The following is a 24,384-nucleotide window of genomic DNA, read 5'->3' on the forward strand; positions in this document are numbered from 1 at the left end:
TTGTCACAGTTGTCAGAGCTTTGCACCTCTTCTATTTTCAGAATTATTTTGCTTCAAGTACCAGATCGTAACAAATCGGCCTAAAGGTGCTGATCTCTTACAAGTTAGAAACAAGACTTAATTTTTGCCCTACAGAGAAATGTGCATAAAAAATCTGTTTGCATCCATGAAAAACGTAAGGAATAATGTTCACTTTTATCTCCAGACCAATGGCAGTCAATAACATCATGGAAAAGAATTTCAGGAGAAGTGTGAAAAGAGCTGCCGGGTTGCTGTTACTCATTATTTGCCGAGCAACAATAGGTGTGCATTACATTATATTCTTTATAGGGCATGCTGTGATGGTGCTGAAATTACCAGGCCTGTTGCAAAAACAAATATATTCATCATGGTGCACGGCTAAAAGTGCCAAGTGGATGAGCCATTCCGGCGGGAGAGAGAACTCATGGATTCAGGTGCTTCTCCTGTTCCACATCCTTTATTCCACCCCACCTCCACTTTAACCCTCCCGCTCATGATATTTTTTCCCCTTTTATGATTCACCAACCACAAAACGGTCCCAGATAAAATATTGATGCCATTGTTGGCATCAGGGGCTAGATTCTCCGCACCCCGACGCGGAAATCGCATTCGGCGATGGGGCGGAGAATCCAGTTTCCCGTATGAAAAAGGGACTGGTGCCGGTTCAGTGATTCTCCCCCCTAAAAGTGGAGTACTTGGGTAGTACGCTGCGCCGATTATCCACCACCTGAGGCCATTGCCAGAGGCCTATCCCACTATTCTCCGCCCCTGACCGGCTGAATTCCCGATGGTGTGGACCACTCATGGTCCTGCCGTTCGGGATATTCGCGGGCTTGCTGCGGACTCAGTCCATGGCCTCCTCAGTCGGGGGCGAGCCAATCGGAGGGCGGGGGGGCCTCATTCGGGACTGGGGTATTTTTGAACGGGCGGTCCGGGTCATGTGCACAACCGATCTGGGGCACTATTTACGCATTCCAGGTCCGTGGTCTGAGTCCGCCATGGAGCCCGGCAGAGCTGCTGCCGAGCTCATGCGCGGCCTCCGACCCAGAAGTGCGGGGGGCCGTATTGGCAGCTGGAGCTGCGAGCTCCACGACAACTGCCTGCTAGCCCCTCTGCAAGGCTGTGAATCTGTGGCTTTTTGACCACAGTTTTCACGATGGCGTGGGGACATAGTCCTTGAAATGGAGAATCCAGCCCTGAGGTTACAAATATTGTCCAATGCATGTGCAGCATGTGTCACTAATATTACGAGCAGCAGTGATATAATGCAGCGTTAGCTTCTTTGCATCCTATAGTGAACCAATTGCGCCTATTAAACAAACCAGAAGAAATTTTCTTCTTCCAAGGCGCATGAACAGCACGCCTCCCCCATCCCAACCTCCCCTCAGCACAACCTTCCTCTCCCAGCACACACACACATACACACAGCATCCAATCTAAAATTACAGGAATTTCATTTTCCATTTTTAAACCGAGACCACTCTCATGACTGTTGTTGCAGTGCTGCTGCTGCTGCTGACCTTCGGGTAGCTTTGTGGTTTTCTCGCGGGCTTTTCAAACTCCAAACCACAAAGATTTCTGAAGGTCAGACGCAGCAGTACAACAATTCAGTGAAGCTGACATTTCAGACCGACTTTTTAAAAATTGGAACTGTCAGCCTGACAGTTCTGATTTTATAAAACTCAGTCCTTCTCATCAGCACGTCTGGCTGCTCAGTGTGAATGACTTGAGAATACCATTTAAAACACTGAGCCCAAGCCCCCACAAGGCCCAGGCCCCGGTGTTTGGCAGCAACTGCACCCCACCCCCATCCCACTCTGAGCCCTGATCCAATCTCCTCTTGAGGTCCAATGAGCACTGAAAACTTGTGCTCCAGAACTAGCCGCACCCTTAGCCAAGCTGTTCCAGTAGAGCAACAATACTGGTATCAACCTGCTAAAGTGTAAAATTGTCCAGTTAAATCCTGCCCAGAGAGAGCGGGCCAAATCCAACCCAGCCAATGATCTCCCTCAGTCTGCTCGCAATCATCAACAAGGTAATGAACAATGTCATTGACACTGCTGTCAGGCAGCATTTGTTAACCAATAGCTTGCTCACTGATGCTTAGTAATAAAATTGCATTTCCAAAAAATGTTTTAAAATAGCAGTTGTGTAATTCTTTTTTAAATTTAGTATTTTCATTGTTGATTTGTACACCGTATATAATACTATATTGATCGTAAACATATGAACGTGCTTGTGATCAATTCCTCAATGTCCATTTGCCATGCAGTGTCAAGAAGGCAGCTCACCACAACCTTCTCAAAGGCAATTAGGGATGGACAACAAATGCTGGCCTAGCCAGCGAAGCCCACATCCGATTTTTAAAAAAATATCGATATTTACAGTTTTTTATAACATTTCTGTGAATTCGTTTTTAAAATCTTTTCAGTGACACAAAACAAAGTGTGAAACTCTTTGACACAACCTCAAAGATGTAAATTATAATTGATCAAAATTGATATCTAGTCAGAAGTTCGTTCCATACAAACCTATTATTCCTCTCTCCCATGTTATTCCCCAGTCAAGAGGCTGAAGCTTGTCAGTCAACAGAATCTTTTATCTGAATCTCAAAGAAATCGAATTGCTGGTTAAACATCTGGTGACAACATTCCCAATGCCTAGACAAACGGCTGCATTGTGTCTTTTGTGTCTACAGTAGAAAAGCATTTCAAATATGTTCTGACTACGTTTAGCCTGCAAGTTTCTGGGACAAAGTCTCATTCAAGATTTTAGAAATTTATCTCATCATAGAACATAGAACAGTACAGCACAGAACAGGCCCTTCGGCCCTCAATGTTGTGCCGAGCCATGATCACCCTACTCAAACCCACGTATCCACCCTATACCCGTAACCCAACAACCCCCCCTTAACTTTACTTTTATTAGGACACTACGGGCAATTTAGCATGGCCAGTCCACCTAACCCGCACATCTTTGGACTGTGGGAGGAAACCGGAGCACCCGGAGGAAACCCACGCACACAGGGGGAGGACGTGCAGACTCCACACAGACAGTGACCCAGCCGGGAATCGAACCTGGGACCCTGGAGCTGTGAAGCATTTATGCTAACCACCATGCTACCCTGCTGCCCCATCCAGTGCTTTACATTTGCTTTTGTCTTGGAAAGGAATTAAATTACTTGGAACATTTAAAATACTTTGAATGATAGATTCAGTTTCACTAACTATTTATAAGTATGAGTTGTTTTTACAAGATCATCCTTCAAACAGGCGCTGAAGATTGAAATACTGTAGTGCCTGTTCTTGTAAGATAACTTGCAATTGTGGAATGTGCAGTCTGGTTTTCATCCCTCATTCAAGCTGTCAATTCCAGAAAAGCAATATCTTCAACTTCTGAAAGATAACCTCAAAGAATATAAAAGCAAAAAAAGAACTATTGGGCTTTAAATTCTATCAGTCGACCATCCTCTCAATACACCCTATCATTTGAGAATCATAGATTAAAGAGAATTCTTTGCAAACAGCTGGATGTAGGAATGTTCTTTGAGAGGTATTGCCGCTTTCAACTCTGAAAGATCCACTGGTGCCAATTGTTAATTTTTGCAATGACGTGTTTTCTGCACTGCAGTCAATTAACATTTGACATTTAATATGATTTAGAAATGTAAATGATGCTGCTGGCAATATCTATGCATGCAAAATTACCAATCGTAGCGGTAATAATGATGGCAATCTTGTTCAGGGGAATTGCTCAGTAGCCCAAAATCAAACAGAGAATACTCTGCATCTGTGCTTCATATTTGGTGTCATGGACACTCGAGGGGAAAATGATAATCCCTAAATTATATGTTGACCATTCTTATCTACCTTGTTATGGATAGGGGAGAGACAGCCAAACTCTGTCTGTCTTCCTCTTGCCACCTGTCCGTGAGCAAAAGGTGTTTTTAATTTGATTTTAAAATATTACAGTCAACTCTCGTCGATCGTGGGGATTCCATTCCCTCCGCAAAATTTTGCGAAGGGTGAAATTGAATGGTAAGCTTGCACATGCACGGTCCTCACTTTCTACATGGGAAAGATGAGAGTCCAACTGTTTTACATGAAAGTATAAATTGCAGACGTCCAAAGTTTGGGCCATGAACCCCGATTTTCCGTACATACACCTTCAAGTGGGTAACAAATTCACAATAGAAGGGGCCACATATGACAGATATTGACTGTATTTCACATTCAAAACCCCAAAGAGGAGTGTTTGTAAATTTCCATTCCACACACACACACTCACAGTAAAGTTGCTGATAGAGAAAAGATTTTTTGTGATTTCCAGAGTCCAAAATTAGAGTCCATTGAGGAATTCTTTCGCATAGGCATTCAAGTTTAATTGGCTGAAGATTGGAGTTTTGGGGCGGGATTCTCCAACCCCCGCCGGGTCAGAGAATCCCGCCCCGACGCCAGCTGCCGTATTCTCTGGTGCCGTTTTTCGGGCGGGGTTCACGCCATGCTGGTCCGGGGCTGTTGGCAGCGGCGCCCCCCGGCAATTCTCCGGGCCCCGATGGGCCGAGCGGCCGCCCGTTTTTGGCCAGTCCTGCCGGCATGGATTACGTATGGTCGCACACATACCTGGCAGGTAAGTCGGCTGGGGTGATCCTTGGGGGGGAGGGGGGGGGATCCGACCCCGGGGGGGCCTCCACGGCGGACTGGGCCGCGATCCAGGCCCACCGATCTACGGGCGGGCCTGTGCCGTGGGGCACTCCTCCCTTCCGCACCGGCCCCTGTAGGGCTCCGCCATGGCCGGCGCGGAAAAGAGAACCCCAAAACATGCAGGTGGTTCTACGCATGCGCGAGATCATGCCGGCCCTTTGGCGCATGCGCTAACTCGCGCAGTCTCTTCGGCACCGGCTGGAGTGGCGGCAATCCCTGTGACGTCCACTTAGCCCCAGAGACAGGTGAGAATCCCGGCCACAGTGATCAGTTTTATTTGGCCCTGATACCACAAGATGAAGTAGGTACGTGAAGTCACAACCAGTTTTGTATGAAATGGCACAAAACCTTCCAGCAGAGACAGCATTGGTGAGCAGGCAATTGTTCTGCCTGGAGGATCTGCATGGAGGGACCTACTTCCTGTGTTAAGAAAGCAGACTTGACTATTTCTCAGTTCTCAAAGGCATATAAAGATTTCAAAATGGTAATTTGGGTCATGTGGCCCTCCTCTGCACAGTGACTTCAGAAGGGATGTTTCTCCAGTGTCTTCAACTGGCTTTGATTTCAGGACTGAAATATGTCATTAGTTATTGAAATAGCTACCATTCATATTGAGGGTGTAGTGTTGGGAAGCTATTGTCCAGGCAGCTCCACTGACTTCGCTAGCAAGATGAGCTTATCAGACAAAAGTTTTTTTAAATAATTTAGAGTACCCAATTCTTGTTTTCCAATTAAGGGGCAATTTAGCGAGGCAAATCCACCTACCCTGCTGAATCTTCGAGTTGTTGGGGTGAGAACCACGCAGGCATGGGAAGAATGTGCAAACTTCACACGGACAGTGACCCGGGATCAAAATCGGGTCCTTGATGCCGTGAGGCAGCAGTGCTAACCATCGTACCTTTACGTTAGTGATGGAAAGGGATAAGTATACCCCGCAGGGCAAGAGTTATAGCTGGGGGAAGGGCAATTATGATGCCATTAGACATGACTTAGGATGTGTAGGTTGGAGAAGTAGGCTGCAAGGGTTGGGCACACTGGATATGTGGAGCTTGTTCAAGGAACATCTATTGCATGTTCTTGATAAGTACGTACCAGTCAGGCAGGGAGGAAGGGGTCGAGCGAGGGAACCATGGTTTACCAAAGAAGTGGAATCTCTTGTTAAGAGGAAGAAGGACGCCTATGTGAAGATGAGGCGTGAAGTTTCAGTTGGGGCGCTTGATAGTTACAAGGAAGCGAGGAAGGATCTAAAGAGAGAGCTAAGACGAGCAAGGAGGGGACATGAGAAGTCTTTGGCAGGTAGGATCAAGGAAAACCCAAAAGCTTTCTATAGGTATGTCAGGAATAAAAGAATGACTAGGGTAAGAGTAGGGCCAGTCAAGGACAGTGGTGGGAAGTTGTGTGTGGAGGCTGAGGAGATAAGCGAGATACTAAATGAATACTTTTCGTCAGTATTCACTCAGGAAAAAGATAATGTTGTGGAGGAGAATGCTGAGACCCAGGCTATTAGAATAGATGGCATTGAGGTGCGTAGGGAAGGAGTGTTGGCAATTCTGGACAAGGTGAAAATAGATAAGTCCCCGGGGCCTGATGGGATTTATCCTAGGATTCTCTGGGAAGCCAGGGAAGAGATTGCTGAGCCTTTGGCTTTGATTTTTATGTCATCATTGGCTACAGGAATAGTGCCAGAGGACTGGAGGATAGCAAATGTGGTCCCTTTGTTCAAGAAGGGGAGTAGAGATAACCCCGGTAACTATAGGCTGGTGAGCCTCACGTCTGTTGTGGGTAAAGTCTTGCAGAGGATTATAAGAGATACGATTTATAATCATCTAGATAGGAATAATATGATTAGGGATAGTCAGCATGGTTTTGTGAAGGGTAGGTCATGCCTCACAAACCTTATCGAGTTCTTTGAGAAGGTGACTGAACAGGTAGACGAGGGTAGAGCAGTTGATGTGGTGTATATGGATTTCAGTAAAGCGTTTGATAAGGTTCCCCACGGTCGTCTATTGCAGCAAATAGGGAGGCTGGGGATTGAGGGTGATTTAGAGATGTGGATCAGAAATTGGCTAGTTGAAAGAAGACAGAGGGTGGTGGTTGATGGGAAATGTTCAGAATGGAGTTCAGTTGCGAGTGGCGTACCACAAGGATCTGTTCTGGGGCCGTTGCTGTTTGTCATTTTTATAAATGACCTAGAGGAGGGCACAGAAGGTTGGGTGAGTAAATTTGCAGACGACACTAAAGTCGGTGGAGTTGTAGATAGTGTGGAAGGATGTTGCAGGTTACAGAGGGACATAGATAAGCTGCAGAGCTGGGCTGAGAGGTGGCAAATGGAGTTTAATGTAGAGAAGTGTGAGGTGATTCACTTTGGAAAGAATAACAGGAATGCGGAATATTTGGCTAATGGTAAAATTCTTAGCAGTGTGGATGAGCAGAGGGATCTCGGTGTCCATGTACATAGATCCCTGAAAGTTGCCACCCAGGTTGATAGGGTTGTGAAGAAGGCCTATGGTGTGTTGGCCTTTATTGGTAGAGGGATTGAGTTCCGGAGCCATGAGGTCATGTTGCAGCTGTACAAAACTCTGGTACGGCCGCATTTGGAGTATTGCGTACAGTTCTGGTCGCCTCATTATAGGAAGGACGTGGAAGCTTTGGAACGGGTGCAGAGGAGATTTACCAGGATGTTGCCTGGTATGGAGGGAAAATCTTATGAGGAAAGGCTGATGGACTTGAGGTTGTTTTCGTTAGAGAGAAGAAGGTTAAGAGGTGACTTAATAGAGGCATACAAAATGATCAGAGGGTTAGATAGGGTGGACAGTGAGAGCCTTCTCCCGCGGATGGAGGTGGCTAGCACGAGGGGACATAGCCTTAAATTGAGGGGTAATAGATATAGGACAGACGTCAGAGGTAGGTTTTTTACGCAAAGAGTGGTGAGGCCGTGGAATGCCCTACCTGCAACAGTAGTGAACTCGCCAACATTGAGGGCATTTAAAAGTTTATTGGATAAGCATATGGATGATAATGGCATAGTGTAGGATAGATGGCCTTTAGTTTTTGACTTCCCATGTCGGTGCAACATCGTGGGCCGAAGGGCCTGTACTGCGCTGTATCGTTCTATGTTCTATGTACCGCCCCTCTCAGCAGATAAAACTGACCGTCCTTTGGTTCCTTTTGAAATGTGCCTGATAGTCCCAGGTGTGATATGAGTCTGTTCGCAGCTTCTTAGGCATAATATGTTTTGATGTGCGAGCCTCCTGGTATTGCGATTATCGGGTCTGTACACTGAGTTGTAAGATCCCAGAAGCTGAGGAAAGAATGATTTTGTTCTTGAAATTTCAACAGGTTGTACAATTTGTAGCAGCCATCTTTTGGTTCAGCAGGAAATACATGTTGTAAAAATAGCAAGGATAAAGTATTGCGGTAAGGGCAAAGGATAAAGTTTTGCAGGTATGGTCGTGCACTCACAGCTTGCGCGGACCAACTGGCAGATGTGTTCACAGACATCTTTAACCTGCCCTACTCCGCTCCGAGGTCCCCACCTGCTTCAAGAAGACCAGCATCATACCGGTGCCAAAGAAGAACCAGGCAACGTGCCTCAATGACTACCGTCCGGTGGCCCTGACTTCAGTTGTAATGAAGTGCTTCGAGAGGTTAGTCATGAACTGCATCACCTCCATACTCCCAGAACGCCTTGGTCCACTGCAATTCGCATACCGCCGCAACTGGTCCACAGCAGGCGCCATTTCCCTAGCCCTACACTCATCTCTGGAGCATCGACAATATGGACTCCTACATCGGACTCCTATTTATTGACTACAGATCCGCCTACATCATAATCCCAGCAAGCTCATATCAAAGCTCCAAAACTTATGACTTGGCTCCTCACTCTGCAACTAGATCCTCGACTTTCTGACCCACAAACCACAATCAGTAAGAAAAAACAATACCTCCTCCAGCGTGGTAGCACAAGAGTTAGCACAGTTGCTTCACAGCTCCAGGGTCCCAGACTTGGGTCACTGTCTGTGCGGATCTGCACCTTCTCCCTGTATCTGCGTGGATTTCCTCCGGGTGCTCCAGTTTCCTGCCACAGTCCAAAGATGTGCAGATTAGATGGATTGGCCAGGCGGAGATGGTTAACAGATTCAAATTACTAGCGGTACACATCTCCAAAAATCTATCCTTGTCCACCCACATCGACGCTATCACCAAGAAAGAACAATAGCACCTATACTTCCTCAGGAAACTAAGGAAATTCGGCATGTCCACATTAACGCTTACCAACTTTTACAGATGCTCCATAGAAAGCATCCTATTTGGCTGCATCACAGCCTGGTATGACAACTGCTCAGCCCAATACAACAAGAAACTTCAGAGAGTCGTGAACACAGCCCAGTCCATCACACAAACCTGTCTCCCATCCATTGACTCCATCTACACCTCCCACTGCCTGGGGAAAGCGGGCAGTGTAATCAAAGACCCCTACCACGCATCTTACTCACTCTTCCAACTTCTTCGATTGAGCAGGAGATACAAAAGTCTGAGAATACGCGCGAACAGATTCAATAACAGCTTCTTCCCCGCTGTTAATAGACTCCTAAATGACCCTCTTATGAACTGACCTGATTAACAATATACCATTGTATGCTTCACCCGATGCCGGTGTTATGTCATTACATTGTGTACCTTGTGTTGCCCTATCACGTATTTCTTTTATTTTATTTTCATGTACTTAATGATCATTGAGCTGCTGGTAGAAAAATACTTTTCACTGTATCCCGGTACACGTGAGAAGAAACAAAATCCAAATCCAAATATGGGGCAATATCTGCTGGCTATTCATGCTGGTGGGATCTCCTGGTCGTATCCCCACAGCGGGTTTCCCAGCTGCGAGGGGTAAATTCAATGGGAAATTCCATTGACAGAGGATCCCGCCACCGGCCAATGGTGAGCGGCCTCCCGCTGCCGAGAAACACACTGCGGGGTGGCCAGAGAATCTAACACACTCTTGATGCAGTTGTATTGACAGAGACTTGGAAGCATAGCCCCTTTGTGGGGAAAATATGTGGCATGAAGTGACAATGAGCACAAAACTGACTTCAAACATAGAACAGAAAACAACATTTATTATATTAAAGAATAACAAGTAAATTGCAACATCGGTAAACCGAAAAGAATGAAAAATGTGCAATAGTTTAAACAATGCCAAAAGATTTAATTAGACAGCAAACAGTGAGCCCCAGAATAAACTAGAATTATTGGTCAGATAATGAACAAGGATATGACAAATACTTTTCCAATTTAAAAGGTGCTGGTTCAGAGCTTCAGCCCACTGATAACACAAATTGAAAATCCAAATGTGCACTGCACTCAAAGAGCAAGTGGAGAAGTTGTCTCCTTAAACTCCATTATGAAATGGTTCAAATTTTATGTTTGTTGATGATGGACCTCAATGCTCTAAGGTGCCCTGCTGACTATTTTAAATTGCCTGCTTAGCTCCGATGTATGCTGTACCAACTTTCTGACTCTTTTGTTAAAATTAGAGGGCTAATTTCTGAATTTCTGCTATGAGTGAAAAAGCTTGCGCAGGAGAGTCAGAAGAAAGCTTCACCACCAAGACCACTCAACAGAAATTCAGGGAAATGCTGCACGATCTTCCAAAAAAAATCGTATCTTCTGAACTTTCCAATATATTGCCCATTGCAAACAATTTGTGGATTCATTGCATTAAATGTTTGATATAGAATTATATTACTTGAAAATTAATTCTCCTCTTTTATGTACCATGCTGACAGAGAAGCTGACAAAGCCTCTCAACAATATATGTGTTCAGTCGAATATCAAGTGCCGTTTTCCTGTTGACCTGTTTAAAATCTGATTTATCCAGAATCTAATCGCAGTTGATGAGTGTGTATTTTCAGTAATGGACCCATCTGATTGACATGTCCTGCCTTAATAGACTGTCATGGTGAAGTAGCTGTTACAGGAGAGAAAAAAATTGTCAACAACTTTATTGAAATACTTGACTAATTTTACATTCAACATAATTATATCACATAAAAACTGGAAGTTTGACAATAACAGTAAATGTTTCTGATATTAATAGTGTGGCTCATACATTGATTGATTGGAAAGGCTCTGTATAGCTTTGTTCATGACACCAGGACATGTCAATGTGATTTACAGCCAATTAAATACTTATTAAGTGTAGTCACTATTGTAATATGGGACTAGATTATCTGTGTCAGTGATATTTGTTCAGAAGTAAATATTGGTCAAGAGTGCCCCCACCCCCACACACTCGCTTCTCCAACAATGTCAGCTGCAGCACCCAAAATTGTCACAAGTATGACAAACCCAAGGATTTTAATATATTATGGATTTATAGATCAATAAATAGAATTTAGAAACATAGAAAATAGAAGCAGGAGGAGGCCATTCGGCCCTTTGAGCATACTCCGCCATTCATTATGATTATGGCTGATCATCAAGTTCAATACCCTGATCTGCCTTCCCCCATACCCCTTGATCCCTTTAGCCCCAAGAGCGATATCTAATTCCTTCTTGAAATTACACAATGTTTTGACCTCAACTACCTTTTGTGGCAGTGAATTCCACAGACTCACCACTCTCTGGGTGAAGAAATTTCTCCTCACCTCAGCCCTAAAAGATTTACCTCCTATCCTCAAATTACCATCTCTAGTTCTAGACACCCCCACCGTCGGGAACATTCTTTCTGAGTCTACCCTGTCTAATCCTGTTAGAATTGCTCTATGAGAGCCCCTCTCTCTCTTCTAAACTCCAATGAATATAATCCTAATCAATTTAGTCTCTCCTCATATGACAGTCCCGCCATCCTAGGAATCAGCTTGGTAAACCTTCACTGCACTCCCTGCAAATCCTTCTTCAGATAAGGACACCAAAACTGCACACAATACTCCAGGTGTGGCCTCACCAATGCCTACACAATTGCAGTAAACCATCTCTATTCCTATTCTCAAATCCTCTTGCAATGAAGGCCAACATTCATTTACTTTCTTTACTGTCTACGGGTACCTGCGTGCTTACATTCAGCAACTGCTGCATGAGGACACCACTGTCTCGTTGAGTATCCACCTCTCAATTTACACCCATTCAAATCATAATATGTCTTCCTAGTTGTGCTACTAAAGCGGATAACCTCACATTTATCTATATTATACTGCATCTGCCTTGCATATGCCCACTCACTCAGCCTGTCCAAATCCCACTGAAGCATCTCTGCATCCTCCTCACAGCTCACCCTCCCACCCAACTTTGTATCAACTGCAAATTTGGAGATAATACAGTAGTTCCCTTGTCCAAATCATTAATATATAATGTGAACGGTAGAGGTCCGAGCACAGATCCCTGTGGTACCTCTCTATTCACTACCTGCCAATCAGAAAATGACATATTTATTCCAACTTTTTGCTTCCGGTCTACTAACCAGCTTTCTATCCATCTCAAGGCACAACCCATAATCCCATGCGGTTTAACTTCACATATTAATCTTCGATGTGAGACCTTGTCGATAGCCTTCTGAAAGTCTAAATAAACCACATCCACTGGCTCTCCCTGGACAACCCTGCTAGTTACATCTTCAAAGAATTCTAGTAGATTTGTCAAGCATGACTTTCCTTTCAGAAATCCATGCTGACCTTGTCTGATTACACCATGGGTTTCCAAATGCTATGCTATGAAATCCTTGATAATTGACTCCAGCAACTTCCTACTACCGATGTTAGACTCACTGGTTTATAGTTGCCTGCTTTCTCTGTACCTCCTTTTTGAATAGTGGGGTTACATTCGCTACCCTCCAATCTATAGGAACCATTCCAGAGTCCAAAGAAATTTGGAAAATGACCACTAATCAATCTACTATTTTTAGGGCCACTTCCTAAAGTACTCTGGGATGAAGATTATCAGGCCCTTGAGGTTTGTCCGCCTTCAATGCCATTAATTATCAAAAACCATTTCTTTACTAATACTAATTTCCTTCAACTCCTCACTAAAACTTGTGCTTCTCAGAGCTTCTGATACATTATTCATGTAAAGACAGGAGGCAAGTGCGAATTTAGTTCCTCAGCCATTTCTTTGTTCCCTATAATACATTTTCCCCCCTTCTGACCATAAGGGATCTACATTAGTTTTAATCAATCTTTTTCTCGTAACATACATATAGAGGGCTGGATTCTCCGTTCTGCCACACCAGATTTCTGGTTTAGCACGCAGGCGGGATGCTCCGTTTTGTGGTCAATGTGGGGCAGCCCACGCCGTCGGGAAACCAGCAAAACTGAGAATCCCGACGGCGGAGAATCCAGCCCCTGCTGTTCGGTGAATTGGACATTCTGAATTCTCCCTCAGTGTGTCCGCTGTCTTTCCATTCAGTAATTTTTCCCAGTCCGTCATGGCCAGCTCATGCCTCATACCATCATAGTTACTTTTATTGTGGTTCAGGTCTCAGAATCAACTACCTCACTATTCATCTTGATAAAGAATTCTACCATATAATAGTCACTCATCCCCAAGTGTTCTCTCACAATTAGATTGTCAACAAATCCTTTCTCATTGAACAACACACAGTCCAAGATGGCCTGTTCCCCTATTGGTTCCTCAACATACTGGTCCAGAAATTCCTCCTCTGTTGTACTGTGAGTAATTTGAGTCACCCAAGCTATATGCAGATTAAAGTCACCCATAATCACAGATGATTACGAAATCAGCATCGATGAACAGTGAATCCCACCCAGTACATTTTCAGCAAGAATCTACATAGTTTCACTGTGTCCGTTCTTAATCCCATTGTGAAAACAGTATCAATTATGGAGGATCTCATCCAAATCCAAAGGCACATTTTGGCGCACCACTGTCTGTGTGGAGTCTGCACATCCTCCCCGTGTGTGCATGGGTTTCCTCCGGGTACTCCGGTTTCCTCCCACATTCCAAAGATGTGCAGGTTGGGTGGATTGGCCATGATAAATTTCCCTTAGTGTCCAAAATTCTATGATTAACCTAGGATAAAAGTTCGGCACAACATCGTGGGCCGAAGGGCCTGTTCTGTGCTGTATTTCTCTATCTCTATCTATCTACATGCATCTCTGATTTCCTGTCTAATGCTATTCCCACCATTACCACTGCAGATTGATGATCTGTATATCACCCTACGAATGTTTTTTGCCCCTTGATATTTTTTAACTCGACCCAGATAGATTCCACATCATCTGCACTAATATCTTTCCTCAATATTGTATCAATATCTTCTTTAATCAACAATGCAACTCCACCACCTTTTCCTTTCTGTCTATCCTTCCTAATAACGGAATAGCCTGAAATATTTAGTTCTCATCCTTGATCACCTTGGAGCCATGTCTCCATAATTCCATCTATATCATATCCCTTTACATCCATCTGTGCAACTAATTCATCTATTTTATTTTGTATGCTCCCCGCATTCAGGTACAAAACCTTAAGGCTGATCCTTTTAACATACCTTGTCCCGTTCCTACTATTATTTTACAGCATTATTATCTGATTCGGACCCTTGATTTCTCTGCCTGCCACTTTTCGTATTCTCCTTTCTGTCTTTTTACCTTGTTCTTGATTCCTCCTGCTCTGAATCTTTATATAGGTCCCACCCCCTTGCCATATTAGTTTAAACCCTTCTCAACCGCTCTAGCAAGTACTAACAAGATCTCAAATGATCATAATCGCAGTTATATTTCACTGTTTGCCGCAATGAGAAAAGATACAGAGATGCCACACTCTGAAAGGTTTATTAAGAATATCTCATATTGCTCATACAATCTAAAATGGAGAACTGCAAAGCCCGTGCCAACACTCTGCTGACATCCCTGTACATCACGTGATGCTTCACCAGGGATGTATGCTCTGATACATATAATAGTCACTAATCATTTGCGATTACCAAACTCTCTTCAACCAACTATTGTGGTGTCATCATGGATCATACAGGATCAAATCTTGGCAAATGCTATCTGTTTCTTGGGTTTCTTAACCATCTGAAGTTGACAGGGTTTTTATCATCTGTGGAGATTCACAGCTAAACCTCCTTTTTGTCAGTCTTTCAGATGCACAGCGAGCATTTGTTACCTTTCTGAGCATGCACACCTGAAATTTCCACACAATTTCCTTCTGTGGGAAGCCATTAAAAATAGGCAGCTGTTTACACTATTCCTTCAAGGAGCCATTAAACTTTTAGCAAAGCAGGGGTTCGGAAGAATGCTGCGGAGGTTCTCCTGCACTTTAGTCTCTCAGGACAGAATCTTCCCAACAATGCACCGAGTGTCGCCACATTACAGGAATCATAATAAAAATCTTTATTGTGACAAGTAGGCTTACATTAACACTGCAATGATGTTACTGTGAAAAGCCCCGAGCCGCCACATTCCGGCGCCTGTTCGGGTACTCAGAGGGAGAATTCAGAATGTCAAAATTACCTAACAGCACGTCTTTCGGGACTTGTGGGAGGAAACCGGAGCACCTGGAAACCTGGGTGCTCCGGCTTCCCCCCGACAAGTACTAAAAGACCCTATTTCCCTGGAGCGTGTGCAGAGGAGGTTGAGAAGAATGTCGCCAGGGCTAAAAATGTATGGCTACGAGAAGAGACTGGATAGGTTGGGGTTATTTTCCTTGGAACAAAGAAGGCTGAGGGGTGGCTTCATTGAGGTGTGCAAAATTATGAGGGGAAGAGATAGAAATGAAATGAAATGAAAAACACTTATTGTCACAAGTAGGCTTCAAATGAAGTTACTGTGAAAAGCTCTGAGTCGCCACATTCCAGCGCCTGTCTGGGGAGGCTGGTACGGGAATTGAACCGTGCAGCTGGTCTGCCTTGGTCTGCTTTCAAAGCCACCGATTTAGCCCAGTGTGCTAAACCAGCCCCTGGGCAGCCCTGGGGCCCACTGAGTCGTGATGGTCTTCGTCATTCACCGAGGCGGGCGGCGCGACTCACGCTGGGCCGATTTTTGGGGGGGCCGGAGAATTTGGAGGATGGCGGGGGCAGGATTCATGCCGACCTCCGGCAATTCTCCGACCCGGCGGGGGAGTGGACAGAGTGGACCGAATAAAATTGTTTCCCTTGGTGAAAAATTCTAGAACAGGGGACATCGATTCAAGATAAGAGGCAGAAGGGGCACGCCTCCTTCAAATGCTTAGGGCTCTCTCCACTTCCACCCCACCTTGCTGGCATTGAACAAAGAACAAAGAAAAGTACAACACAGGAACAGGCCCTTCGGTCCTCCAAGCCTGCGCCGACCATGCTGCCCGTTTCAACCAAAACCTTCTACACTTCCAGGGTCCGTATCCCTCTATTCCCATCCTATTCATGTATTTGTCATGATGCCCCTTAAACGTCACTATCGTCACTATCGTTATTGTGCTGTCCCATCTCCCTCTACCCCCTAACCATACATTTTGTGTCCCAATGGGGCTCCCCAGAGGGCCTGCCCTTGACAGTACCAACCGGCCAGGGTGGCAATGCCAGGCTGGCATTGTAAAGAGGGCAGTGCCAGGGCATTGCCCGAACATGTCCCACATCACCCAGAGGCTTTTTGAAAACCAGTAGTGATTCGCAAAACAGTGTGTGATGTCACGCTAATTGGGTAAGAGGATGAGGTGTGGTCCAACGTTACGGCTTTGAAGCCGGTAAGTAGATATTAATTTATCAAAAATAAGCATGAACGCAATCACATTACTGGCGGGGGGCAGGGAACATCTCAAACTGAGATCACCAGAGTAAATCCTGATTTTGGCTGCTCGCGAGATTTAGCGTCCATTACAGGATTTGCACCCATGATCAACAGGGTTGCTCAATCGTGGCCTCCGTTTCTGATTGCATTCACAGAAAAATTCAATTTGTTCTGATTTTCCACAGGAGATCTTTCCCTATACCCCTGCAAAGTCTCTGTGCTCCAATACCTGCCTCTTTGCTCCACAATTGGTGGACAGGTCTTCAGCTGTCAAGGCCCAAAGCTCGCTAAACCTCTCCATCTTCATCTTTGAAACACTTTTTAAAATTCTGCCTCTTTGACTCAGCTTTTGGTCATCTGACCTAATATCTCCATGGAACCATTGAATCCCTACAGTGCAGAAGGAGGCCATTTGGCCCATCGAGTCTGCACTGACCCTCTGAAAGAACACTCTACCAAGTCCCACTCCCCCGCCCTATCCCTGTAAACCCACCTGAGCTGCACATCCCTAGATATTGAGAGGAAATTTTATCATGGCCAATCTACCTAACCAGCATCTCTTTGGATTGTGGGTGAAAACCGGAGCACATGGACACAAGGAGAAAGTGAAAACTCCACACAGACACCCAAGGGCAGAATTGAATCCGGGTTCCTGGCACTGTGAGGCAGCATTGCTTATCACTGTGTCACTTCTCAATGCAGCTTGGTGGCAGTTCTGTTCGATAATCACTTTTGTGAGGTGCTGTGGAGCATGTTACTATGTTTTAATAATGTGCTGTGGTTTTCTCATCTCCCATAGTTGTAGCAACTTGCTCAAAAGGAATGTGCAAGATGCAGGTGATAATATCACTAATTAAACCACTCCACATCCTTTTACTTAGGTTTTGGAAGATATTTGATCACTGCTGTTGTAAATTTTTATTATCTATTAAATGGATAAGTAGAGCAGGTATTGTAGCTGAGATGCTGTGTCCTCTGGAAATATATACCATTGGCACACAGCTGTTAATATTGCCTCAGACTCAGTTTTACATGTTCTACCGCCTGACAATTAAACTGGCATTTGCATAAACATAAACTTATGACATGAGTAAACTCCTGTATCTCACAAAGGACAAAATAAATCACTTCATTATATGTAGCAGCATTATAAACCCATGAGTGCAAATTTCCTCAATTTGGTACTTCTTAAATTTACACCAATTTCAAAAAGAACTAATTTATATTTTGCTTAAAGTGTCATTCAGACAAAATCTTCACAAATTAATTTACACCCTTGTGACATTATGAAAAATGTAAAGAACTGTAAGGGTTAATGTTATGTCCAAATCAATCACTAGAGGGAGCTAGATGCAGAACTATATAAGGCATTGATGCTAAGCCTTCTGGGAGAGAGTGTTGAGGAGAAGGCTAGAAGGCAGACTATAGGAAAGATAGTGTGAGTGAGAGCAGATCATAGTTGTATTATTGTAGAGTTTAGTAGTAGATGAGTGTAGATTGCATGTTTATTATCAACTGTTTGTTGTACAGGAGTAAGTGTTGAATCCAATTAAGTAGTGTAAATAAATCTTTAGCTTGGTTTAATATAAAAGCTAGTTATGGTCTTTGTGAACACTGTGCCAACCATCCTCGAATTCGAACCATAAAGAGCACCACAGCCCTTACAAAATGTAAGCTGCGGCATCTTTATTCATACACATAACACCAATGGGAGTTATTGATCAGCAAAAACAATATGAAAAACATTGCAAAGGCTTTCGAAACAGTTAGAATCACTTTTTATCCCACGGCACTCAAAAGTACATGCCATTCGTAACAAAAAGTGATAAAAGTTTGTTGACTTAAATTGCCCTTATCTTTACATCAGTCCTGTAATGTGATGACAGTAGACTGTTAATCAGGCAGAGGACATAATAGTAAGAAATATTATGAAAACGAATTATAGCCTTACCTTGCAAAGTCAGGCATTTTTGATGCAATATGGTGGAATTCTGAAAGGTTTATACGTTCATCACCATCCATATCTATATCTTCCATAATCTTGAAAGGAACAATATATAAGTATAAATATCATTCAAATAGCATGCAAGTCATTCAAGGAGGTGGTAGCGTAATGATATTGTTACTGGACTAGTAAACCAGAGACCCAGAGTAATCCTCTGGGGACCCAGGTTCAAATCCTGCCACTGCAGGTGGTGAAATTTGAATTCAATAAAATAAATCTGGAATTAAAAGTCTAATGCTGACCATGTGGAAGGGGGGTGGGAATCAGAACAGTGAGCCAGCAAGTGTAGAGACTGGGGGCGAGCATGGTACCAGGGCCAGGCTGGCTAAGAGGAAGGGCAAGCTGGAGGAGGTTGAACTCAGTGGTCCTGGAGGTCTGGAGTGCTCCTGTGCTGTAGTGTTCTTTGTATGAAACTATTATTGTAATAAAAACCCATCTGGGTCACGAATGTCCTTTAGGGAAGGAAATCTGCTGTCCTTTCCTGGGCTAGCTTACACGTGACTTCAGACCCACACAAATGTGGTTGTCCCTTAACTGCCCCCTCAAGGGCAATTAGGGATGGGCAACAAATACTGGCACCGCCTGCAACGCCCACGTCCCATGAACGAATATAAAACGTTTATTTATTGAAAATTATTATTATTTCAAAATTTGTTCTGACATAGTTAAGATTCAGTGCACATCACATTTATATGCATTTTGGGTTAGGGTTATGGGCAGGGTTAAGGCTGTCTGTAGAAAATTACAGCTTCTGTCTTGTTGCAGATGCTTGAATTGCAATTCCAAGATTCTGTTCACATCAGCAATCTGAATTTGCTCCAGCAATGATAAAACATTAAATAAGGCTACATCACTTCAAAATAATGCAAGATGTATGGTTAATTTCAGCTCACATCAAAAGGCCATTGGAAATTTGGGGCGTTTGATGAAAACTGAAAATGTGAGGGGTTTTTTTTGTTGTATGCTTTCCATTAGTTGTTTGAGCACGGACCCGAATAACTGTTAAGTTTTATATGTCAAACACAAATTCTTCAATTCCTCAACAAAGTAATCCAAGAAAACAAACCATGTCTATAATGATCCTCATCTCCATGTCATTAAGAATTTTGTGACTCTCATTTCCAGTGATTAAGGTTAAGAATTGACTCAAATCTGTACGCTCTATCGCGCCACTGTCGTTAAAATCTGTTCAAAACAGAAAAAAAGTCTTTAATATTCTTCTTCTCTGCATTTAATTAAAAACATGTGCATCCATTGGGATTTATTTTAATCCTGAGGAATAGAGAACACTTTATGGATTTACTCTGATCTTTGCATGGTTGCATTCCAGGGACAGGAAGTCCAGTCCACTTTGCACACTTCTACTGTAAATCAGATTGGCATGTGGCAGAAAGATCAAACTATGTCAACACCCAAAAAAGCTGCATCCCAGCTTTCGACAGCAGCTTCCATGATCCTTTGATTGGGGCCGATCCTCAACCTACCCCTAACATGATCATTGGGAGTACCATTTTGTTACAGAACTGCAATTCCCTTCTCCGCTGTTAATAGCGAGCTGAAGTGGATACGTTTCTAAGTTTTGTTGCTGACTGTCTGTCCTACCTCTGGCTCCTCCAGTCCCACAAGAAAGCTATTACAAGGATTTTATGGAAACAGGCTGGGGCGCAGGAGCACATATAAATCGGGTGGGATTACAGGGGGTGACATACCTGTCACCTTCTACCTGCTGTTGGTATTTTACAAGCAATGGGGAAGGTGGTGGGTGGATGGCCCTCCCTCTATCAGGCCAACTGAGGCCCTTACTAGGCCAATTTAGGTATTTTAGCAGCGGTGGGTGGGCATTTTTGCCAAGGGGGAAGACGACCAAGTATACCTGGTGACTTCCCGATGGCTCATGGAGTGTCTTCTTGATTGGGCAGCCAGTAACCAATGGGAAGCCCCCTCCCAGTGGCAAGGGTCACCCCATCAGTAGCAAACTCCCTGTCCTCACAAACAAATTGCCCTAACCTTCAGGGCCTACCTGAACGGCTCCGGCAAGCGCATCCCAATTGTCAGGGTTAGGGGGCCTTCTCCTTTGTTTCTGCTGCCCCCTGGTTGCAATTCCAGCTGTGGCCATCACACCGATGGCGCTTCTGGGACTGAAGAGCTGCCGGCACTCTAAATGCTTGACAGCTCTTGGGGCGGGACCAGGAACTCCGACACTCATGCAATGCAGTTAGGGCTGCCAGAACCAGCCAAAGTGGGTTGTCCCAGACTTTCCAACCAATGGTCAGTTGGGGCCATCACCACCTCATGAAATCCTGGCCTGTGTTTTTTTTAAAGAAATTCATCTTACTTTTCTGACCCTGATTGCTGTTCCCAGCAGATTGTGCCTGGTGTGGAAGCTACCACTGGTTCAAGCCTAGATTAAAATAATAGGTCAAACAATGATGTCTTGGGAGTCCTATCTGCAGATTCAGACTGCACCTGTCCAGTTTGAAGTGGGGGTTCTCGGCAACAGTATTTTAAAATTGCAGTTTGCCGGATGGGGGCAGGAAAGGTCTGGGGAAGTTCCTCCTTCCATTTTAGATGCTATCCTTGCCTAGTTTTAACCTGGCGGGAAATGTTAAATTTAGCCCCGAAGTATTTTGTTTCAAGTTAACCTTGCATAATTCTCAAAACTAAAACACCAGTCGATTAATGAAGTCAAGTAATTACCTCAGTTATGTTTTGTTGTAGTTGGAAAAGGTTAATCGTTTGCACCCATGACAGAGAGACAGAAAACGAGACAGGAAAACAGTGTCTTCCTCTTTCGAATTTAATTTCTTATAAATAAAAAGTAGTAAGTTGAATTCTGAAAGCAAACAACTATTATTTGAGGTAGGTATTTCAGGAGGAAGAATGAGGGGAGAAGGGAATCAAGTTTTGAGACAGGTTTCTGACCTCTTGCCACTCAGCTTTGCATAGAACAGGTGAGTGTGAAAGCTAATGAAATGGATGGATATTTGAGATTGAGGTGAATAACAGCATAATGTGTTGGGAAGAAAGAGCCGAGTATAGAGTTTAAAGAGGAAAGGATAGTGATGGGAGTGAAGAGATGGTGAGATTGGAATAGAGTAGTGGATGGTGAAGGATCGAGGAGTTAGCGGGAGTTGGTCAAGGAATGGGATGGGAACCATTCAGGGCCAAGTTTTCCCAAAATTCTCTGTCCAAACTACAGCCTGCAGTCACAGATGGCTTCTTCCCTTCCACACAATGCTACCAACTTGGACTTTAAACTTCAAAGGAAAGGAAATGGAAATATAAGCGAGAGGCAACAATACAAAAATGCAGGGGGTGGATGCTGTTGTGAAGAAGGGGAGAGAATCAAGGTGAACAAAAGCAGACAATAATCAGAAGAGAAAATCGAGAGAAATAAAACAAAAACATCCAGACAGCAGAGATGTGAGAGTGACCATATTCTCAAATTTATCAAATGCAATGCTATGTATTTACATACATATGCACACACATATATACATAGTTGTCACCACTTAAGTGTCCACAAATTAAGGGCAGCATGTGGTGCAGTGATTAGCACTGGACTGCAGCGCTGTGGACCTGGTTTTGAATCCAAGCCCTGCGTCACTGTCCGTGTGGAGTTTGCACATTCTCCCCATGTCTGCATGGGTTTCACCCCCACAACCCAAAAGATATGCAGGTTAGGTGGATTGGCCACGCTAAATTGCCCCGAATTGGAAAAATAAATAATTGGGTACTCTAAATTTTTTTTTTTAAAGTGTCCACCATTATAATGGGACTTATATCAGCAGAGACACAATGGGCCGAATGGCCTCCTGTGCTGAAATCATTCTACAGATATCGTCCATTCTGGAGTATAGGTTGGGTGGCAGGAGCAGGAATGAGGAGAGTGACTTCTGCTGGCCACGCGTGATCTTGTGCTGTTCAGCTTATTACATATGTATGCACGAGGAAGATGGCAAATCCTGTGACCGGAGCTGGGCTGTCTGTCAGCTTTTTACTTTCATTTTAGGCGGTTTGCTGCAGGTTATGTTTTAGTTTTGTTTTCAGTGTTGGCGCTGAAGCCAGACAGAGCAGGTGTACTGTTGATCTCTCTGCCATGAAAAGAGTATCTCCTGATCATTTGGTGAATTCAGAATTATAAGCTAATGTGCTTCTGTTAAAAGGTGTTTCTTTTGTCTTCTGGATGTTGTTTGGGAAGTTATTAAGGATTACTTAGTGTTGTATTCTTTGGGGGTTGTATTTGAATTAACGGTTGCTAAGATGTTCACTGTATGTTTTAAAAGGTTAACTTGAGTTCATAGAATAAACATTGTTTACTTTAAAAAATACTTTTCCATTTCTGCTGTACCACACCTGTAGAGTGGGCCGTGTGCTCCCCATACCACAATCTATTAAAAGTTGTGGGGCAGGTGAACTCCATGATACACTTTAGGGTTCTCTAAACCCTGGCCCATAACAATACAAAACACTCGGCGTAAGGTGTCCACCGTGGCCGCTGAGGTACAGACAGGCCTGTATAGACAGCTACTTGGAGTGGGCATCCACCAAAACTAAAAACATCCTGCCCAAGAAAAGGCCCATGTAGTCAACATGGCCTCTGACCCTGGGCGACCTGGTCATTCCCAACAGTGGAGAATGGCCGACGGAGGTAGGTACTGTTGAGTCTGACAGCCGTGACATTGATAAAACCATTGAAGAAATGGTGCAGCAATGCCTGGCCACCATTATAGCTGCGAGCCAGCATCTTCATTTTCATTTGCCCTGGGTGGGCACTTCACAGCTCCTGTAAGAGAGATCCCCTGGCTGGTGGTGGAACAACGAAGCGCGAGCCCAACAAGATCACACCATCCTTGCAGATCAGTTCATCTCAGCAGGTTAATTAGGGTCTCAAGTGCTTGGATTTCTCATAGTGCCAACCAGTCTGTATCATCCGCTTTGCTTTCGGCAATATGGGATCCCATTAGGTCCAGTTCCGAATGTGGCCTGTCAACACTGGCAAGGTGTCCAAGAAATTCAAAGCCAATATGTTCTCCTGGGGTACTGGTGGAGGTAGTTCATTTTTTGGTAGGGGGAGTCGGTTCAATGCATCTGCATTGGCAATCTGCATATCCGGCCTACGCTGGAAGGTATAGCTGTAGGCCGCCAGCAGCAAAACCCAGTGCTTCACCCTTGTAAAGGTTGTTGGTGGTATTGGTTTGTCCTCCCTCAAGAGGCCCAGTCGTGACTTACGGTCGGTGATTATAAAGAATCGCCATCCGTACACATGTTGGTGAAATTTCTTCACACAATATATGACTGCTAAACCCTCTTCTCAATTTGACTATAGTTGCACTGCACTTTTGAAAGGGTCCTCGAGGCAAAGGTGATGGGGCACTCAGAACCATCTCCCATCTTGTGGGATAATACTACCTCTGTACCACAAGGGGACCATCACATGAGAACTCAATTGTTTTCCAGGGTCGAAGTGAACAAAATGTTTAGAGGAATGCAAAACTTGCTTCACCAAGCAAAAATCTACTTCTTGAGGCTCCCTCCATTGCCACCGTGGATGTTTCTTTAGTAGCTGGTGTAATGGTGCCAATGTTGTGGCTAAATTCGGAATGAACCTGTCATAATAATTTAACCTTCTGGGGAAAGGTTTGAACTCATTTACATTCTTGGGTGCTGGTACTTCACGGAAAGCCTTGACTTTCTCCTCAGAGGAATGCAACCCTGTTGCATCTACATGGAAACCTAAATACGTCACTTCTGAGAACTGGAATGTACATTTTTCACATTTGATGCAACCACCCGTGTTCTGAACCTTTTTAATAACTCCTCCAGGCTAGACATGTGTTCTTCAGGGGTGGTGCTGGTGACTAAAACATTGTGGCAGTGGACCATCACCCTGGGAATTCCTTGAAGGAGGCTTTCCATCGTACACGGGAAA

General features: G+C 44.2%; 2 protein-coding genes across 9 annotated transcripts in view; one reads left to right on the top strand and one right to left on the bottom strand.

Moving 5' to 3' along the window:
• nudt12 (nudix (nucleoside diphosphate linked moiety X)-type motif 12) overlaps positions 1 to 24,384 on the top strand; it is a 64,859-nt gene that overhangs the window by 33,865 nt on the left and 6,610 nt on the right. For 2 of the 8 annotated variants that reach the window (XR_005461626.1, XR_005461627.1), the window contains one exon: positions 206 to 303. The exons of 4 other annotated variants lie outside the window; for them this stretch is intronic. Coding sequence is in view for 1 of the 4 variants with exons in the window: in XM_038805154.1 (XP_038661082.1) it covers positions 206 to 223 (18 nt within the window). In the remaining 3 variants the exon portion in view is untranslated. Of the gene's footprint in view, positions 1 to 205; positions 2,165 to 24,384 lie in introns of those variants that run through there. 2 more of the 8 variants (XM_038805152.1, XM_038805154.1) reach the window with 1 other exon arrangement.
• Positions 9,825 to 24,384, bottom strand: part of LOC119970480 (calcium and integrin-binding protein 1-like) — a 66,487-nt gene continuing 51,927 nt past the window's right edge. Inside the window, exons 5-7 of the mRNA XM_038805157.1 lie at positions 19,519 to 19,637; positions 18,399 to 18,487; positions 9,825 to 10,695 (exon numbers count right to left, since the gene is read on the bottom strand). Coding sequence (XP_038661085.1) covers positions 10,671 to 10,695; positions 18,399 to 18,487; positions 19,519 to 19,637 — 233 coding nt within the window. The 3' untranslated portion in view covers positions 9,825 to 10,670. The remainder of the gene's footprint in view (positions 10,696 to 18,398; positions 18,488 to 19,518; positions 19,638 to 24,384) is intronic.

Source organism: Scyliorhinus canicula, chromosome 8, assembly GCF_902713615.1.
Source record: "Scyliorhinus canicula chromosome 8, sScyCan1.1, whole genome shotgun sequence".
Classification (NCBI taxonomy): Eukaryota; Metazoa; Chordata; class Chondrichthyes; order Carcharhiniformes; family Scyliorhinidae; genus Scyliorhinus; species Scyliorhinus canicula.